The 20,876-nt window shown below is 36.5% G+C and overlaps 2 protein-coding genes across 2 annotated transcripts; one reads left to right on the top strand and one right to left on the bottom strand.

Moving 5' to 3' along the window:
• The first annotated feature begins 523 nt into the window (after nt 1-523).
• On the top strand, nt 524-7,245 carry LOC146163297 (uncharacterized). The gene is made up of 8 exons (XM_083380435.1): nt 524-1,950; nt 2,664-2,794; nt 3,448-3,561; nt 4,123-4,214; nt 4,615-4,845; nt 5,753-5,885; nt 6,563-6,690; nt 7,129-7,245. Exons 1-8 carry the CDS (start codon nt 635-637, stop codon nt 7,243-7,245), a joined length of 2,262 nt encoding a protein of 753 aa, XP_083236561.1. The 5' UTR covers nt 524-634.
• A 3,296-nt stretch (nt 7,246-10,541) lies between these two features.
• LOC146163296 (ficolin-2-like) lies at nt 10,542-17,168 on the bottom strand. The gene is made up of 6 exons (XM_083380434.1): nt 16,739-17,168; nt 16,121-16,245; nt 15,379-15,475; nt 13,471-13,567; nt 11,482-11,549; nt 10,542-10,800 (listed from the first exon to the last, which is right to left on the bottom strand). The coding sequence occupies exons 1-6, from the start codon at nt 17,166-17,168 to the stop codon at nt 10,562-10,564; spliced, it is 1,056 nt and encodes a 351-aa protein (XP_083236560.1). The 3' UTR covers nt 10,542-10,561.
• Nucleotides 17,169-20,876: the final 3,708 nt, after the last annotated feature.

The following is a 20,876-nucleotide window of genomic DNA, read 5'->3' as shown; positions in this document are numbered from 1 at the left end:
GGAGTAGCATTTTTTAAGTCAACTTTGATAAAAATGAGTCATGATTCGTATTGCTTCCGCAGTTTTCGTAATTAAAAAAAATCATATTGAAAACCAATTCCAATAAATCTAACCATATAAAATTACTGCAGTCGGCGACCCAACAGAATCAAACGGCAATACAATTTGGGGTCACGACCCATTGGTTGAGAAACATTTTCGCAAGTCTTCAACAGACCAAAGATATTTAACAATTAAAATCTCTTTGAACAGACTAACTAACTGATTGATCATCTGATTCGGTTAATCTGTTGAACATTTTTGGTGGCAAAGTCTTTTACTGAGAAAAATCTAAAAAAATATTTACGTTTTATAAAAATGCATTCAGCGGAACATAGTCGTCAGACTATTGACGTATTTTATTCATTTGACCGAAATGTAAAAAAAAGATTTAAAGTCAACATATGAAGCTTTTTAGTTTGGTTTTGTAAAACTCCCTTTAACATTATCTAAAGCCCTCCCGACAAATTGTTCACAGCAGGCTACAGATTTTACATTAACACTTTATTGTTTTACTGAAGTGGTGCACTTTGCTAGAAAATCGTGATGTGAGTGACATAAACTCGTCTATTAAGCCGCTACGGCAGCAAAAGAGATGGAATATCCGGAGTACGCGGTCTCCGAAGGCACGAGCGGCACCGAAAATGTCGTAATCGTTCCCGAGAGCATTTTGCAAGCGATCAAAAGTACTTCGAGCTCGGATAAGGATGGTTCGCAGTTTGTGCTCACCCCCGATTACAGGATCCGACTCTTGGATCCGAGCGAAAGCGACTCCGAGGCAAACTCAAGCAACGCTTTGGGCACTTGGCTCTCTGTCCCCGTCGACGCTTTAGGTCAAGACGTCGCTTTGTTGGACGGCCAGGGCAGCAGCAACTCCAACAAAATGGTGAATGTTTTAATTCCTCCTGAATTTGCACATGCTGTCGAAGCTACGGATATTGTAACGGCTACGGAGGAGCAGACGGACTTGTCTGTTGGCGATGTTGAAGCGGAAATACCGATGTTGCAAAACATTTGCTTTCTTCCTTCGAACGGAGCGTCTTTTCCTGGCCTTAGTTTGACGCAAAACACCAACAACACCCCCTATGTGACAATGCGCATTGAAAACATCGAAAGCGACGGTGAGAATAGTATTTACACCTTTGCCCCAGTCGGCAATTATGATCAGATCAACGCCAAACTGATTGATACGACACCTAAAGAGAAAAGTAGCGGGGACGATCAGACAGCGACCATCAATTCGGAAAACAAACTGACATCAGACAAAGCGACTCACACAACAGGCCCGAAAACGACACACTGCTGCGCTTACCCACTGTGCAATCGTTCTTTTGCAACCGCCGCTCGACTCAACGAGCACAAGGTGACAGTGCACGAAGAGAAGAAACTGTACAAGTGCCAGTTCGCGGGGTGTCCCTGGTCGTTTCCGACACCCTACAAGCTGAAACGACACCTGGAGTCGCACACAAAGGCCAAGCGCTTTGCGTGCACATTTGCCGGCTGTACTCGCACCTTCTCGAACAGCTACAATCTGGCCACACACGCCAAAGTGCACTCGGACCTGCAATTGAACCTGTTATGTCAGCACTGTGGTCTTGTGGCTTGGGGCAAGCGACAACTAGACTTACACATACGTCGGGAGCACAACAAAGAGCCGACGCACCTGTGCACAGTTTGTCGGCAGAAGTTTCACACAATGCAGTCATTGGTGATTCACAGACGCACGCACGACCCTGACAAACCGGGCCACAAGTGCCCGATCTGTGGCCAGAAGTTCGTCAAACGCTGCGAGCTGAAGATGCACCTCTACAAGCACACAGGCGAGAGACCGTTCCAGTGCGAACAATGCGAATGGACCTTTACGACGATGTCCAGACTTAACAGACACATGAGGACCCACAAAGCAAAACGGTGGGACTTTCTTTTTTAATTCTAATTCACCACATGTTTTAAAAAACATAGACCTACATAACTCACTTAAGTGGTCTGGCATGTAAGAAAAAGAAAACCAATACAATATAGTTTGTTATGAATCACTGGTATTTATTACCAATTGAAATACATAGGTCATTACAGTTTCATGTGTACCACAAATTGCACCAAACTAGGCTGCATCACTATATTTTGTACTGCATGCTTTCATGTGATCCCTAATACAAAAGTCTTCATAAAGACACAAAAATTCAAAGAACACAAATATACATGTTGATGATGTAGTCTGTGATTAGGACAAGTGTTTAGGACTTTTAAGATGACATAAAACGCCTAATATATATTACAGATATATATATTTCAGGCCTTACTTTATAATCATTCAACTCTTATTTGGCACTCTCAGTTTTTTGTTTGGGGTAACCTGTTTAAATCTTGCTTAAGCTTACAACTGAACCATACATATACACAATGTGTATTCTGTGATCAAGCCTTCTAAAGTCGTACTGGCCAATGATATTTGCATACATTTTAATATAGTACACTGAATGCTTTGGTTTGCGAAAAATGTTGCAAAAATCAGTCCAGTCTGATCAGAATTTTGGTAAAGGTTTCCGAAGGCATCTGATGTACCTAAGCTTACAAATGTTTATTTCTTATTGCTAAGGCAATTTATAATACTGTGCTTCTAGGTATACTTGCACTGTTCGAGACTGTGGGAGGCAATTTCATCGTAGAGATCAGCTGGCAACCCACATGAAAATACATGTTGGAAGTAATGATAAGGGGGAGCACCTAAGAGAGCTATGTTCAGCTGTCACAGGTTGGTTACCTTTTGTTTTACTTGTGTTGTTTGTGTAGCCTTTGCCATATAGGTATGATGGAATATAGTTTATATAGCATATGTTCAAAACTATATAATAATATTTATGTATCTATAAATAAATATATATATATATATATATATGTAGATTTACAAAGTTAAAGAGTTATCACTAGGGATGTCTACTACATTTTATTCAGTTACTTTTTAACTAAAAAATCACAATCAGATACTAATTGGAAGTCATTATTAAGTAAAGCAAGCAAGATAGATAAAACTGGAACAGGATTAAGAGTTGAGAAATTTAGTTCTCCAGTTGCAAACCTACTGTGTTTTAATAAACTTAAGATTTAAGGTAGAACCGCTGCATTGATTGCAAATCTTGATTGAAATTCCTGCATCACGGAAATGATAGCCTAGTATCATGGAAGTAGCAATACTACCACTTGACCTTGGTCATTGGCTTGCACCCCACATTATATTCCTAGTTATGACTTTTCACTAAATCTCCTTACTGCCAATTTGTAACAACTAGCTCCATGCCAATATCCTGTTTAAAAAATCAGTCGATCTTCAAAGATATGTATAACCGATATTCAACAGTAATGTATGAAACTATATCAAAAAATAATAAAATTACTTTTATTTGCAAGGAAAGGGAATGGAATTTTTTACGTGCAGCCGCTGTGGATTCAACTTTCTGTCCAAACATGGTTTAGAGAGGCACAAGTTAAAATGCCCCAAAGGAAAAAATAACAACATTGACGGTATTTTGTTAACAATTGTTTATTGTTTGTTTTTGTGATTATTGTGCCACAAATTCACATTTCTGATCGAACCTCACTAGGCCACTAAACTAGATGTCAAAGTCTAAATTTATAGGTTGAACATTTTTACCACTTTGTCCTAATACTTTGTTTTTCATTACCTGGAGTAATAAAGTAAAAAACGAAGAAAATTTTCCAAATACAAAAAAGGTGTATAAGCAAATCAATTAAATTGAAACATTCAAATATTTTTACAGGTTAGTAGGCGCAAGTTTGCTGTACATAAGTAGTTTAGTCACATCCCTTCCCTATATTAACTAAAAGTTTTTTATTTGTGTCTAGAAACAAAATTAAACCAGAATAATAAAATTATGAAGGACAATACGATGCTATTTGAGAAATTCATTTATGTAACCCATGTTTGCTTTATATGGTTTGTTTCTTTATTTAACATGTCATTTATCTGAAAAAAAAAAGAAAAAAGTTAAGCATGTACAGTATGTTTCTGATTGCTAAATTAGTTAAATTAGCTATATAACTTTGTGTGTATAAATGTTGCAGCTGGACTCTCGAATGATTTGACCGAAAAAAATACAACGGAATCTGACTCCCAAATTAAGAAGACTACCAACTCAAACGACACATATGCAGTGGTGAGTGCAACAGATTTTGTTTTTTTGTTTTTATATTTCATCGAAGAACTAAATTAAAGCAAAATCTAATTGAATAAAAAAATTTAAATAAAAAAACTAAAATTATTGAAAAATAAATACGTTGCCACATTTATTAAAAGAATTAAAAAAACAATATATAACATTTGATATTTTAATGCTTAACTAATGACATGCCTTGAATAAAAACCTAAAACAAAGTATATATATACTCTTATTCTCTTTCTTACATAAATAAAACACAGCTTTAAACTTGTTTTAATAAATCCAATTATTTGGATGCTAAACTAAAAAAATATGCCAAAGTGTCCGCCTTTAGTAAGGCCTGCTCCGCAAGTAAATCAAAATCATCATGTGAAAAATAATTTTTATAAAATTACAGGAAGTCATTTTGGACTCGTCCAGCCAATCCTACCCAGCCAGCGAAATGACTTCAGTCGACAACGAGGTCGAAATCGCTTCGCACGAAACCTCGGAGCTCCCAGACCTTGCGATCCCCTCGTCCAGCATTGTGCAACCCACCTCCGGAATCGAGGGACTTGAAAGCAGTTGGTCGGCTTCTCTTCTTTCTTCTGATAACGCTCCGCTGGATACAAGCGAGTATCTATCCCAGGTAGTGGCCAAAATTAAGATTTTTTTTTAACAAACTTCCAACTTATATTATTTTCGGATTGTGAATACTATGCAGAGCATCTATCCTTATTTAAGGACTTAACTGTTTTGTTTTAAACTTCTAAATTAAATAATACTTAGCATATTATCAATCATGTTTTACAATTAGTCACAAACACAAGTTTTTGTTGGGTATTTATTTGACTATGCGCACTAATGTTGTTTAAGCACTATAAATGAAAGATATCCTTGTACACAATTATTAGGTTTTTCCTAAAACTATTTCTTGGAAGCTGCCACTTCTCGCTTGGTCTTATTTTGGGCATATCAGTGAACTTTTATCGTACACAAACATTTGTATTAATAAGCTTACCAATAAGCTTTAGGCAAGCATTGGGAGTCCCAAATAACCCAAGGTCTATTTCGTATACCATTGAGCATATGAAAAGATGCGGAAGGGCGGATCCCACTGGCAAAACATTTCCTTCATATGTTGCTATATGTTGCTATATAACAGCAACAGGGGTTAACTTTCTTTACCGTGGACCCCTAATTTTTTTTTTATTGACCACGTTAGGCAATAAGTTTTTAGAGATGACGTCATAAATATACCGTCACAATACAAATAGACTTCAGAAATCCGCTGATTTCGGTCCAAAAAATGTGAAAGTTAAATTTATGGAGTGTAAATACATTCAGTGCAAAACTGCATTATTTTGAATTAAACTTTTTTCTTTGAAAATGTGATTACCTAAATATACTAACATTTCAATGTCATGGACTCCCTAAAACTTGTTCATGGACCCACAAGGGGTCAATAGACCCCAGTTTAAAAATCCCTGCTATATAAGTTTACACAGTAACTTTCCCACGATACAGGACATTTACATATTTGTTTTGTTGCCTAGGGTCAAGTAAGCGGTGTGCCACTTGCCCCGTTCATCGACGACATGGTGGTTCTCACCGACAGCAACACACACCAGTTCCTGCAGCTGGGAAACGACATCGGAATATGCGGCGGATCGACAACAACCGGTCGTGGTAAGAACACGTTTGATGTTAATTTCGTTTACTTCCGTTTTTTGAAAAAAAATTTCGATTTTTTTTGTGTCTTTCCTACAGGCTTGCCACAAAAAGGCTTCGTGTCGTTACATGCTTTTGAGTTTGTTTGAACTGATCTGCTTTTTTTAAACTACATCAAAATACCCTATTGCTTGAAAGTCTTTGGAGTTATTTTTGTTTTGTCAATTCTTTGTCGTTGTGTTGGCCGTGGAATTTGTATTGATTTGTCTCGAATTGTATTAAAAACGCGCCAAGCGATCAAATTTTACTTCTTTTGAGTTTTTTTCTTTAAGATAAGTCACAACATAGTTAAGGGGGAGAATTCTTAGCCCGTATTTTCAAAAAATTATCACTTATTTCGGTTAAACGAGAATTTATCTAAGATCATAAATGCATGATTTATATGTTGGCGTCAAAAAGTAAGTGAGTGCTTAATATTTCTAATATAAAAGTCTCTGTTACATGATTATTGCATTCTTTCGCATGTCTTAATTTCAATTGTTTAATTGTAAATTGTTTAAATTGGCAAGTAACTTTGAGATGAGACAGTTTTAGCACATCTGACCTTTTTCTACCGTGACATCTTTGCTTAATTGCTATACCCGGCAATTAGTTAAACTTCAAACGGCTTCAGTTGTATGTTTTTCGATTTTTAGGTTCCGACATCGCTGAAAATCCAAATGCTGACGTTTTGTGTCAATACGTGGTCGACGTCAGCAGATTGGGGGAACTCCCCGATCAAGCCGAAGCAAGCGAGAACAAACAGTTCAGTCACAACAAAACCGTAAGTGTGAAAGCAGTATAATCGGCTTAAAGAGTTTAGGGAATTAAACATCGGCTTAAACAAAATCAAATTAAAAAAAATGGAATTAAATAATCGAGTCCATCTCTCGAAATCTTTGAACTCATGCATTCTACCCACACCACAGCAATGTACGAATAAATCGCTATGAGTCCAACGCTGGGTAAAAAAATTAAAAAGGAAATATTCGTCTTGGCCAAAATTAATTCGATTTATACATCAAGTTTACTTCAATTAAAAAGTTTTTTTTTAACTGAACCGTTTTTTTGCATAACCCATTTTTGAGTGAAATGACAAGAAAATACATATGCACCCACAGTAAGGATGTCCGATAATTTGCTTTGGTTAAAGTCAAATGGCAATTCAGATTCTTCCAACCACATTTATTGTAAACTCTAAGCGAGTTTTCAATTTTTCCAGAGCGCCAATCGTGAAAGCGGGAATTTATTTGCCGTCCCGACCATCGGCGAACCGCACTCCATTACCTCCGGTACACATTTTTCCGGCACCACCATCAACCTGAATGACCTGCAGTAACCTTTCAGGCCGCAGAGACGACCCATGGTAACCTTTCGTAGGGTAACTGCTCAAACTTCACCACCGCCGCATTTGCAACACTTTCATGGAGAATCTCCAAGAATAATGAAACGATTATGTTTAAAAAACGTTTTATTTTACTGCTGCAAGAAATGCTTAAAGAGTCTTTACTCATAAATTTTCGAGTAAAAATCAAACCTTTGCTAGATTATCGAGTAACTCAATTACTTTCTTGATTATCGAGTAACTCAATTACTTTCTTGATTATCGAGTAACTCAATTACTTTCTTGATTATCGAGTAACTCAATTACTCGTTAAATTATCGAGTAACTCGATTACTCTCTTGATTATCGAGTAACTCAATTACTCTCTTGATTATCGAGTAACTCAATTACTCTCTTGATTATCGAGTAACTCAATTACTCTCTTGATTATCGAGTAACTCAATTACTCTCTTGATTATCGAGTAACTCAATTACTCTCTTGATTATCGAGTAACTCAATTACTCGTTAGATTATCGAGTAACTCGATTACTCTCTTGATTATCGAGTAACTCAATTACTCTCTAGATTATCGAGTAGCGAGTATTACTCTCTTGATTATCGAGTAACTCAATTACTCGTTAGATTATCGAGTAACTCGATTACTCTCTTGATTATCGAGTAACTCAATTACTCTCTAGATTATCGAGTAGCGAGTATTACTCTCTTGATTATCGAGTAACTCAATTACTCTCTAGATTATCGAGTAACTCAATTACTCGTTAGATTATCGAGTAACTCAATTACTCTCTAGATTATCGAGTAGCGAGTATTACTCGTTAGATTATCGAGTAACTCAATTATTCTCTAGATTATCGAGTAACTCAATTACTCGTTAGATTATCGAGTAACTCAATTACTCGTTAGATTATCGAGTAACTCAATTACTCTCTTGATTATCGAGTAGCCAGTATTACTCGTTAGATTATCGAGTAACTCAATTATTCTCTAGATTATCGAGTAGCCAGTATTACCCACTAAATTTTGAGCAGCGAACTCCATTTACGTACTGGCTTGCTTCTTAAGTAACGAGTATAACTCATTTACTCGTTTAATTTTCGAGTACTGCTTTAATATTTGCTCGAAAAACAACTGAAGGAACTAATACTTTTCGTTTTGAACAGGGCTGTGGATGCGGTTTTAAAAAAGTCCGACCCCGGCCAAATGTGCCGAGTCCGCTCCGACTCTACAGCCTGTAGTTCACCCATTTACGTAACTAAACTAAGGTGCATATTCAGCAGTCCCCTCATAGGGGTGTCATATAGTTTACCCACAATACGCAGTTTGAAAATGTTCCACCATATGCTATTCCACCTTTGCAAGTTACAGTTTCGAAATTTAGTACTGTGCAGGACTGTCTCGGATAGTTTTACGTAGCCTTTCTTGGATTGAGTACAGCTTTCACTTTCTATAGAGTTGTGAGTTATCAGTCAAACTCAAAAGTAATATTACAGCTTAATTACTCACTGCATTCATTTGTAGTGCAATTAATGCTTTATTCTTATTTATCGTTGATATTTTCTATTTTCTGTTGTAACCGAAATTCATTTTACCTTCAGGGTCAACTGACTCGATAAACACTTTGTGGCTCTTCGTTGACCCTTTGCTACTGGGTTCGCATTGTAGCAACAACTAAAAACATTTATCTAATCTTCTTGTTTCGAAGTGACGTAGTTTGGCAAATTTCCGCAGTCGGATTCTGAATCGTTTTCCTATAGTGGAAATCTGTTAAACAAGGCTCACAAATTTTTGTTTGAAAATTTTTCAAGGTATGTTGTAAGATTTCGAGTTGAAGTTATCCTTTCCGTCGAGGAACCTAAGCTATTATTTATCTCCAGCGCTGCAACCGTGCTGTTCCAGCTTTACATTTTGTCCTGTGTTTGCGCTTTTTTCGTTTATTTATATCGCCGAATAAAAATATCCCCCCTTATAACAAGTCTGTAAGCTTGTTTCGTCGTCCACACCAAGTCATTGAAGTTAGTGTTGTATTTAAACGTGTATCACAAGCCATTGCATACAAGGAAACTTTCTAAATAAAGTAGACCAATAACCTGTTCGCTTTTACAATGTACTTATTTATTGTTGTTTGGTATGAATGTGTTTGACAACTCTTTTATTTAAGAAGTATTTACATGTGTTTTTCGCCATACCTAATGTTGGCACTATATATAGGGTTGTTCAAGACTTGATATTTTTATTCCTATACCCGATATTTTGGACAAAACGTTCGATACCAAATGACGTCATTAAGATGCTGAAATAAGCAAAACAGAGTAAATTACCACGTCAAAAGTTTTTTTTTGCAATTTTTCCGGAAAATTTGTCTTTGTGTTCAGAAGTTCGGTTACCTTCCGTGGTTAACCTACTTTGTTTGGATAAATTTAACTTTCGTGTTAGAATCGCTGCGTTGTATCATAGACCATGGCCGAATTTCCTATAATAATTTCATATTGGATCGGCACTGATACCACCCTAGTATAGGACCAGTACCGATACTACCGCTTTGCATCGGGTATCGGCTCCTATCCGTTATTATCGATAATAGCCTACCTAGTAGTCACTGAGAAGTAAATTGACTGTACATGTGGGCCGCAGGAAGTTTGTTGGTACAAGTTTACTGCGACTCTTACCAGGTTTGAAAGCATTGTTCTACAGAAGTCGTTCTTCAAAAAATTTCTACATAACTCGGAAAGATCTGCAAACTTGATTGAACCAAATTTAAGTTACTGGTATGCCATTTATTTAACCTGTTACAACAATGAAGATGACATTACATTTTTACCTTCTATACAAATGCGCACACACTATTAACTTACTCAAGTAAAATAAAACTTGCCGTCATATGCAGCAAATATATATGCTAACTAAAAACGATTCCGACCCCTGGTTTAACATAACGCAAGAGTTTGTAATGCTTATTACCTTTTTTAAACCTTAAAGTCGGGCTTCCGGCGTGGCCTATTTAGTTATGCGCCGTTGTCAGAGTTGGATGAATTACATGAATTTAGTTCAATTACAATTACTCCCCCGATTGTTTTAATTACCGTACATTATAAGTAAAAATTTCGGCATGGACTTTAATTTTCCAAAATCAATGTATTGAGCCAAAGTTTTAGCAAATTACAATTGCAATTAGAATTACACAGAAATAAAAATGCTTCAATTATATTACAATTACATTGAACCTGTAATTAATTACATCAATTACAAATTACAATTCATTTAACTCTGATCAACATATTATAGATTGAGATACAACAAGTTTACTAAAAGTTACAAAGCTCGTATCTTCATTTCGGTTGCCTTGTTTGAACGCGCATTATAGTAGCCCCATAAGTTGTAGGACCGATCGTTGGTGCTAATAGGCGAATATCTCCCATTCAGGTTTGAACCGATGCAGGACTTGTACCACCAGCCACCTCTACGTGTTACTGCGCAGTGCTTGCTGGATTTGTCATGGTCTTGGTTGCGAGTTGAGAAAGACATATCGTTGTGAGCCGACATGTGGTCAGCTGTGAGCAGTGGATGAATTTAGTTTCACATATAGCCTACGGTTGGTTGTCGTATACGTCCGCCTATTTCAAGCCCTGGCCAGGATTTTAGCGTTATATGGAATGTTATTTTTGGATTGTTGATGTTAAAGTTGCTCTGGTCACATAAAATGCTTATGATATTGTTTACTTACACTGTAGTTTGTCGAAGTGCAAAGAGCAGTGTTGTAATAGCTGAAGTCAATGACTTGATTTAAGTCTTTCGGTTAAATGACTTGACTTGGGCTTAGTTCGGCAAGCGCCTTATAATAGATACTCAAGTACTTTATTTAAATCATTTTCGTAAAAATGGGTTTTACCTTATAGTTTGTAGACCGAAAAGCCTTGCCTGCAATTTATTTTGCTTTAGCTTTTTACTATTCGAATTATTGATTGGAATGGATTGAATTTAGTTCTTTTAGTTGTTTAATATTTATTTCTCACGCCAATGGCTTCGCTTAGTGTGACAATAATTTTAACTATGGCTATGCATAATGACTTGAGCTAGGACTTGACTTGTTAGTTGTTGAAATTGACTTGATTTTGACTTAAATTAACCAATAAAAAAATTATCAACCCCTAATGATAACGATTGGGCAAAAAGCCCAATTTCTGCGCATAAGACACTGTTTTTTTGCTTTCAAAGATGACAAGTTCACCTACTTGTATTGCCGCTGTGTCCGGAAACCGTAAGTTTGTAGAATGTTGCAGGTGATCCAACGACAAATGTGCTTGAAAATACGAAAACACAAATGTATTATTTAATAGACACTTTTGTATTTACAAATAATGTTAGTAGGTTCTACTCATTTATTTTCTATAGCCTCTCCTGGCTTGCATGAAAACCCTTAATTGGTCGAGTAATTCGGTTAGTATGACTTACGATGTACTATATACGTAAGCCGTCAACGTTTATCAAAAAAGGACTTCAGAAGGGCTAGATCAGAAGTGGGCAAACTGCGACTCGCGACCCAAATGCGGCTCGCCGGCATGTTTTTTGTGGCTCGTCTATTCGAATTGTAAAATTCCAAAAATACTGTAACGGCTACCAAGAGCACCGTTTATGAACGTTTCTCTCTTTTTCTTTTTTATTTAGGCTAGCATTTCGTTTATGACGTAACACTAGACATAGAATCCAAATAATTAGTTAACAGCAAGTCAACGCAATTTCATTGCTAAGGATCAGGGAGTCGAACCGTTTGACTTTTCCGGTTCAGGTTCGGTTCGGGTTCAAGAATTTTTTCGGAATCCGGTTCAGTTCCGGTTTCGGTTCGGAGTAATTTAATATTTTAAAACCGGTTCATTAAGTTCCGGTTCAGATACAATATAATTTGCGTTAAATCTCAAAATGTGGGTCGATAAATGTAGAGAATAATCTTTGAACTGTAAGTCATTTAACTCAGTTACGTGACTTGTTAAAAAAACAGCAACTCAATATTGAAATATCTAAAAAATAAAAAATCAACGATTTTTTCATTCAATATTCATATATTTTTCATAAAATTTCGAACACGGCGTAACTTGACTCTGTAAAATAGAAGTTGTGACGTCATGCAGGAGCGAACCGCTTTAATTTACAGGTTTGGGTTCGGTTAAGGTTCAAGTACTTTAAAACTATTCGGTTCAGTTCCGGTTCGGCTCCTTAAAATCTTATAAAAACCGGTTCAGGTTCGGTTACGGTTCGAAAAAAATTGACTTAAAACCGGTTCATAAAGTTCCGGTTCGGTTCCTGTTCGACTCCCTGCTAAGGATTGATATTGATTAACATTGTGCGTGTTATTTTGTATTACCGTTATTATTATTATGTTAAATTGATACCGTTTTGTTATATTACAATTCTGTTCTTATTGCTGAATTTAAACCGTTTTTGTATTGAAATAATTTTGAGGCTCTCTGGTACTTTTGTTTTCTGCAAATGGCTCTTGCATTGAATACATTTGCCCACCCCTTGGGTAGATCATAGTTGTTGCACATATGTCGTATGTGTATGTATCTTTCATTGACTTGGCATGGTAGCATACTCAACCCTTCATTATATGGTTGTTTGTACGAATATAATGCCAGTAATGGTGCTATGGTCGTTTCTCGACTTGCTCCCCTCTGAGCCTATGTATCTCAGTTGGTAGAGCGGCGGTGCCGGTATTGCCGAGGTCGTGAGTTCAAACCTTATCGGAGACAAGTTGTTTTTCTTACCACGCCTTGCTTGCCTAAAAATCCTCATTTTAATGATCGATTGGATTAGTCCGTTGAAGACTTATACGATGTAGCCTTTATCGTTAATCAAAAAACGACTTCTAAGGGTCAAGATAACATTTATTGTACACGAATGTATTTTTTTTTATCATTGATTCGACTGAATGCTTTTTTATCCTCTATATTTCGTCTTCTTTGACAGAAAAATAAATACTTTTTGTTTGACGTCGCGATAATATGTGACTGTCTAACGTGTTTCTCCGAACTAAAAGTATTCGATTGTGCAATTACGAAGAGAAAAACGCATTTATTGATTTTAGAGAAATACATGCCTCGATATGTCTCAAAAACTAAAAAAAACTAGTACACCATTTGTCTAGGGTCAGATGTAGAATTGGGGCTAACAAGACTTCGCAATAGTTAATTTTATAGTTATGAAGGTCAGGCGGCGAAAATTACCTGTATTTGACATATGTTTTTGTATCATCGTAGTCTGTCATTTCTATCATTAGTTCATACGGCCTTAAATTAGTGATTTGGTTGAGCAGTCGCAAACCTAAAAAATGCAACAAAAAAAACGCTTAAAATTAAAAAAAATGCCAGAAAAAGTTATATGGTAGCAAGTATGTTAAATTATACGTGGAAAATGTAATACAGCAAGTAACCATAATTTAAGTAAAGCTTTCAATCGGCATTATTCAATTAAAACCTAGGAACTATGTCCAATAATATCGGATTGGAGCTGATACCCGACGCCAAGTGGAAGTACCGGTGCCGATCCGATCCAGAATTAGCAAAAAACTTTCAGCAATCATTTGCCTTCGAACGTAGCTATACGACCTTATTAAAAAACTTAATTTCACAACCGGAGGTAACTAAATTTTATAACATTAAAGCGAAACATTAAATTTTGACTTATAACCTATAAAAAATCACTTTACAAAGTTTCAATGTCATTTGTTTATACTTATATAAACTGTTGCTACCAGGCATGGTAATATAAATCAAAAACAGCTCCTCTGGTAATTGTAATTGTTAACCAACGTTTCGGCAACCTATACAAGCCGCCTTCGTCAGGGTGAATGACACTGAACGCTCGTACAATAAATGGAAGGCAAAAAAAGGAAAAAAACAGAAATAAACGCGAGCAACGAAACGATAAGAAAATAATTAGCGACTGCCTCTAGTCCTTCAGCAGGTGCTTGTAGCATGCAGAAAGCATCACGTCAGTTTTAAATTTCATGCTGTTACCCTTCTTATGGATGTTCCAAGATTCCAAAAAATAATATTTTCCTGTAGTCTGATTCTCGTGCTATTATTGAAGCGCCACAAAAATCAATTTGGTGGCTTCGGGAAACAGAATGGTATGAGAGCGCAGACTTCTTTTGCGTCGTTACGCTAATTATTTTCTTATCGTTTCGTTGCTCGCGTTTATTTCTGCTTTTTACCTTTTTTTGCTTTCCATTCATTGTACGAGCGTTCAGTGTCAATCACCCTGACGAAGGCGACTTGTATAGGTTGCCGAAACGTTGGTTAACAATTACAATTACCAGAGGAGCTGTTTTTGATTTATATTACAATGCCTGGTAGCAACAGTTTATATAAGTATAAACAAATGACATTGAAACTTTGTAAAGTGATTTTTTATAGGTTATAAGTCAAAATTTAATGTTTCGCTTTAATGTTATAAAATTTAGTTACCTGCGGTTGTGAAATTAACTTTTTTGATAAGGTCGTATAGCTTCGTTCGGAGGCAAATGATTGCTGAAAGTTTTTTTTAGCTGTTTTTGATTTATATTTGTTTTACTTGTTTGGGTCATTTGGCATCGGATCGATTGGATTTAATTTTTAACCAAAATATCGGGTATCGGCACCAAGTACAGTCTTGATATAATTATGCCACCTTGCTTTGCTGGACACCAAAAGTAGTCGCACACTAACCGAATCTGTCGATCAATGAGGCAAGCAAGGTCAACACAGCTGTGCGTGTATCTGGATTGAATGATGTGGTACTGAAGTCAATGTGAAGTTGTTTGTACTAACAGAATGTAGCACGCGGCGTCGTTATGTTTTATTCTCCACTCGCTCCGCTCTGAGTCTGTGTAGCTCATTTGACAGGGCGGCGATCCTGATAGGTTCGAAGGTCCTGGGTTCGAACCTCACTGAAAACTAGTTGTTTTCCTAGCCTACCTTGCTTGCATCATTTATCGACAGATGCGGTTAGTCTGCGATGACTTTACGTAAGCTGTAATCGTTGGTCAAAAACTGACTTCAGAAGGGCTAGATCACAGTTGTTCAGCGAATAGGTGCGCGGTATGTGTCGTTCGTTGCTTAACATGACGATTAACCGTTAATGTAGAGTCCTACCGAGCCAGAATTCTCCTTGGAGTGATCCAAAGCCATTCTCGTAATCTGCCCAATCTCTATAGAAGTCGACTGAACCGTTAAATCGTCGCTGGAACACCTGCAAGATTTTGTTAAGCGATTTATGTTTTCTCACTGTTGTTAACAAGTCATTTTGAAATGACTTAGGTCCGAGTCAAGTTATCATTAGAGATGTCTTCTTCAATTCAAGTCACCGCTATGATAATAAAATGATAAACCATTAAAAATATTAAACTTCGATTATCATGTCCAATATAATTTAACTAAAAAAATACGAAAAACTACATATGGCACTCTAATTGTTTTACGTGCAAAACTTAAAATATATGCTGGCTCAAAAATGTTTCTAAAATGACGTCACAAAGGCAAAACATAACGTCACAATTTGTGTGACAAAGTTGCGTCAAAACGTGACAATTATTTTAAGAGACTGAAAACAGCGTAAAAAAATGCCGTTGTATAATTAAATCCTTCAGGCTGACTTAAAAACACTTGAAACATAACTTACATTCGCACGACGTGAAATGCAAATTGCGTTTACTTAGTTCAAATAGAAAAAAATGTTTTATGGATAGGCATGTATGTAAATAAGTACGCCGCCAGCAATGTCAGACATTTCCAGTTTCAACTAAAACCTCTGAAACAATTCTCCTAAGTTCAATCTTAAACGTTCAAGTATAGGAAACTATTTGAACCAAAGTCATATTTTATCACAATCACTTACCAGCCACCCTCCCCCGTCAATCTCCATGTCACAAACTCCCCGGAAAGGAACAGGAGAAGTGAAGTTGTAGATTCCCGGAAGTCGCGAACCGCTTTCTTTCAATTCCTTGCAGGTTACGAGGTGGTCTATAAAGCAGATTGAGAGATTGATTTCATCTTGTGTTTATGACAAACACTTTATAGTAATTTAAATAATAAATAACGCACATTTGTGTTCGGTAATTCGCCAAGTTGACTATATTCTGTTTCATATAGGTATCTAATTTTTTAAACATAGTTATTTAAATTTCCAAACGGCCCGTTTGTTATACATCACAAAAATTCACTGTATACTGTAAATATACTGTACGGATTATTGCATTGTATCCGTTTACTAAAACTTATTGAAAACCAAGAGACAACTTGTAATCTAAAAACATAGCGATAAATTGTAACTCAAAATAAAAAAATAAATATAACTTAAAAACTAGGTCTTAAATTACGAATTAAAAATAAAGAGATAAATTACAACGTAAAACAAAAAGATAAATTACAACTTAAAAAAGAGATAAATTACAATTTACAACAAAAAGATAAATAAATTAGAAATTAAAACTACGGGATAAAAGGTGCAACTCACGTTTTTGCACAGATGGTAGGGTGGGCGCGCCTTTCTCCAACAACCCGACTCTCTTTTCGAGTTCGTGAAGCGCTGCAACCCACACATCGTTCACCCCTGCTTCACCCTTCTCACCCCTATCGCCCTTTTCACCCCGCAAGCTCGATTGACCACTTCCTGGTTCACCCTTAAAACCACGCGGCCCCGGAAACCCAACATCACCCCTATCGCCTTTCTGACCCAAGCTGGGTTCACCCTTTAAACCGCGTGGTCCAGGGGCCCCATGCGGTCCCCGAACGCCCCGCTTTCCAGGCAGGCCAGGTTTAATTGGGGCAGATGGGGTGACGGGGGCTGACCCACAAGTGAGAACCACCTGATTTGCATATTGACCCCGGCAAAAGTTCGCCCCCACCAAAATTAGAAAGGCAAGGATTGCAATGATCAAATTCATAATGTGCAATGTTAAGCTCAGCCTTAACTGCGGAGAAAATAGAAGATACTTTTGCATTATTATTGCAACGAACAAATGCAAATAAATTATTTGTGAAGCGTTAAAGCCACAAAATACCCTGGAAATTTGTGTAATTATCTTTTAAAGGCTTAAATATTACACCGAATGGAGGTAAAAGCTGAAATATTTTACAATTTTGAACGCAATAATTGTACTCAAACGTTTTTAGATCATTTGTTTACTAAAGTCCACAAAACATCGGCTTTCGACTTTCCTAAATTTCGTTTGAGCGCATAAGGTTTGTTGTCTCAGGCTCAAACTAGGGCTACTGAGTTGGTTAAGAACAAACCTAATCCGACACCGGCCAAAAAAAGTTTAGTCCAGTCGGACTTCAAAGCCATAGTAGTACCGCGCTAGACATTGAACCCATTTACAGTTTTATATTAAAATTGTAAATACTTAAAACGCACGCATTTATCCGGGAAAAATCTTAAACTTCTTCTCTGACAAATATCCATGTAGGCTACCCCTTTAAACAAAAATCTCATCCGCTCATGTACTTAATGAATGGTATTTGAAAGTTTCACACTCTGTTATGTGTTGCATTTGAAGGAATGACCAATAATTCTTAACCTGCCAAAAGGTGTTAATACGGTACTGTGATTGTGTTTTAACCCGAAAAGGTCATTGGTTAGCCATCCTTGTAGTTCTGTGTCTTGTTGTCGCAAAGGTCAAGGTTGTAAGTTCAAATCCTAATGAAAAAAATTCCAACCTTTACCGCAAAATAAACATATTTCATACATCGAAAATGGTGTAGTTATCCTATAGGTGTGTTTATAGCCGCAGTGATCATATTCCTCCTGCATTCTATTAATCGCCTTTTTCTCGTTTCTGCAAATACCATTTGTAGGCCTACTTACTCTCTTAGAAAGAGATCGCCCTGTCTTTTAGCCAAGGCCAGGAAATACACCTCTGGTCTCTTCGTCTCCCTTATTTTGTGCGACCTTCTGTTATGGAAAAAAATAAACAACCTAAAAGTACACTTAGTAGTCGGCTACACGATGTAAGATTTCCTACAGATATTTTATAAATTGTTGCGTTTCACCAACAACAAACGTGTCTTACGCCCTTTGTTGGATTGCTTCAAATGGAGATCTACATGCTACAAGGCTTGAATATGTTTTCCTTATTGTTAATTACTTCCTGCTCTCATGAACTTGGAACAAGTGAGATGAATTACGGCGACATGCTGTGAGCAATTTGCATTTCAAATCGTCAAATCGACTTTAAAAAGTACCCACCTTAACAAAATCTGAAAGTTTGTTTATTATTAAGTCTTTGGTTGGACATATGGGCAGATCCAGAATGTTTGTTTGGATGGGGGATAATATTTTCAGGGATATCACAAAGTTGAATCATTACATAACGTCATAACACAGCTAATCTAAAAACGCCTGTTGTTCTTAAGGGAACTCGTACGCAAAATGTAGACAAAAAACAGTAGGCCAACATTAGTCTATATATTGCGAGAAGCAAAAGTGTCGTCATTTGTTTTAAATGGGCCAAACTTTAAAAACGTACTTGCACATAAAAGTTACTTGCATATTGTTAGAAGTACCGGTATTTATAGTCCAATGCTAATCAACTGACATTGATGATTTGTTTAATTCTTAATTGGTATTACACTTGCTGGCAAATTTGTCTTCCTTTTTGCAGGATGAAATTATGTTAGACCTCCCTGTTGTAAGACGTTGTTTTATGACGTTTTTGCCAACATTAAAAAAACATTGCAGGCGCGGCTGACATTGTGCCTGCAAAAAGTCGTGAGATTTTGCAGATCACGAGAGAGAAACGCCAATACGTGACGTAACGCAATCGTGGCTTGACTTAATTTAGCCAATCGGCAAACCGCCAACGGTATTCCCGCTTACAGATACGACGAATAATCCCCTAACGCTATTATGGTTTACACGCTTTGTGAGTTTTCAATATAAACTTGCCACGCTAGAAATATTTTGCTTGAAGGCAATTTCATTGCACATAAATTAACAAATTCACAATCATTCAGTCAAGAAAAATATTTTCAATACAGTTCACAAACACAAATAAAAAACGAAAATAGCTAGAAAATAATAATTTCGATCGGATTACTTCGATTCCTGTCAAGAACAACCGTTCATTTTTTTAATTTAAAGCGTTGGTTTTTAAAACTTTGCGAACTTGAAGTAGAGACAATCTCAAAGTCCATACAAAAGTAGGTATCATTTTGAACGTCTCGAATAACTCTTTACTTGAACGTTCAACATAATACCTACTTCTGTATGGGCTTTGGTATTCTTATTACGTCTTACTACAACCTCCAACCATTATGCTCCAGAGAGAATCTCGTTTAATAATTAAGTTAACATTAGCCAAATTCGATGTACGCTCCGTCAGGATAGCTGACTTGTCCTGGTAATTGTAATTGCGATCTGTTGGGAACGAGGTAGCCATCTGGAAAAAGAGTTTTACACATTAGAAGAGCGAACTTTACTTATGCTCGTTCAAATTAAACACCCAAAATATGCTTCCTATGCTACTACAGTTTCGTTGATCGTGAAATGACTAAAAAGTATCACTTTCTTAATACTCAAAATAAAACAAGAGGCGCAAAAAAAAAAAAAAACTTTATTTATATTTACAAAAGCACGTGTTTGTAGCACTATATTTTCCTTCAATTATTTAAATTGGTTCGGCTATATTTCTGTTTATAGTTCTAACCATTACCCCATATCTTACAAAGGCTATACGAAAAGTATGTTTTACGTTTTCGTTCAAGCATTTTTCATTATGAAAAAAAAAAAAAGTTTAAATTTAAATGCGGTTTGAATGGATTTTCAACACTTGTCTATCACATTTGTATATGGCTTGAATAGACAGAACGATAGCCATGCTTTTTGTCTATCATATCATGAAAAAATGAGACAGCTGAACCGTATGCTCTTTTGCTGTCTCTTGGGAACGTCAAATATTGCAAAAAAATATTATTTCCTCGATTTTTATTTTTTTTTGATTGCCCAAATAAAATCATATTATATCACATATGGAAGACGAACGACCGTTAGGTCATTAAATTTAACTGCTCTCTGGTCGCATTATCAGAATACATGTGTAGGCTGTACACGGTTAAGAATGAAATAGGTACACGGTTAAAAATGAATCACAACAATTAAAAGAACATTAGCCATTAAACTTTTTATATTGTATTTACCGCAATCCTCTTGAACGCCTTTCGGTGACTTAACCAACTCCAGTTGGTGAGTCTGCTCTGTGTTAATAGTTGGTGAAGTCGGTGTACTCATCAAGTTCTTCCTCTTTTTCGAACTGTAAAAAATAAACAACATCAGCGTTGGTAGGCCCATTAGATCAAATCAAATCGTAATGGCCGCAGCGCTGTTGAAAAATCACTAGTATGGGCTACAGTTCTATAAACATTAGTTTTGATCCTTAAATTAGATACTGATTTACTCAAGACAATCGTTTATTAAACCCTTCTCGGTCACTCCAGCAGTCGTCAAACATAGAAAGGTTTTACCGCTTACTTGCTAACTTGTCTTTTGTGACGAATTGCAAGATGGCTTTACGTATGCTCGTAAACGAGTAAATAAACTAGCCGTTGAATATTGCACATGTACAATTAAGTGATCTATTATAGTCCCTCCTAAGTCG

This window comes from Ascidiella aspersa, chromosome 2, assembly GCF_963924565.1.
Source record: "Ascidiella aspersa chromosome 2, kaAscAspe10.2, whole genome shotgun sequence".
Taxonomy (NCBI): domain Eukaryota; kingdom Metazoa; phylum Chordata; class Ascidiacea; order Phlebobranchia; family Ascidiidae; genus Ascidiella; species Ascidiella aspersa.
The sequence above is the reverse complement of the archived record's forward strand: the minus strand, read 5'-3'. Positions and strand labels throughout refer to the sequence as shown.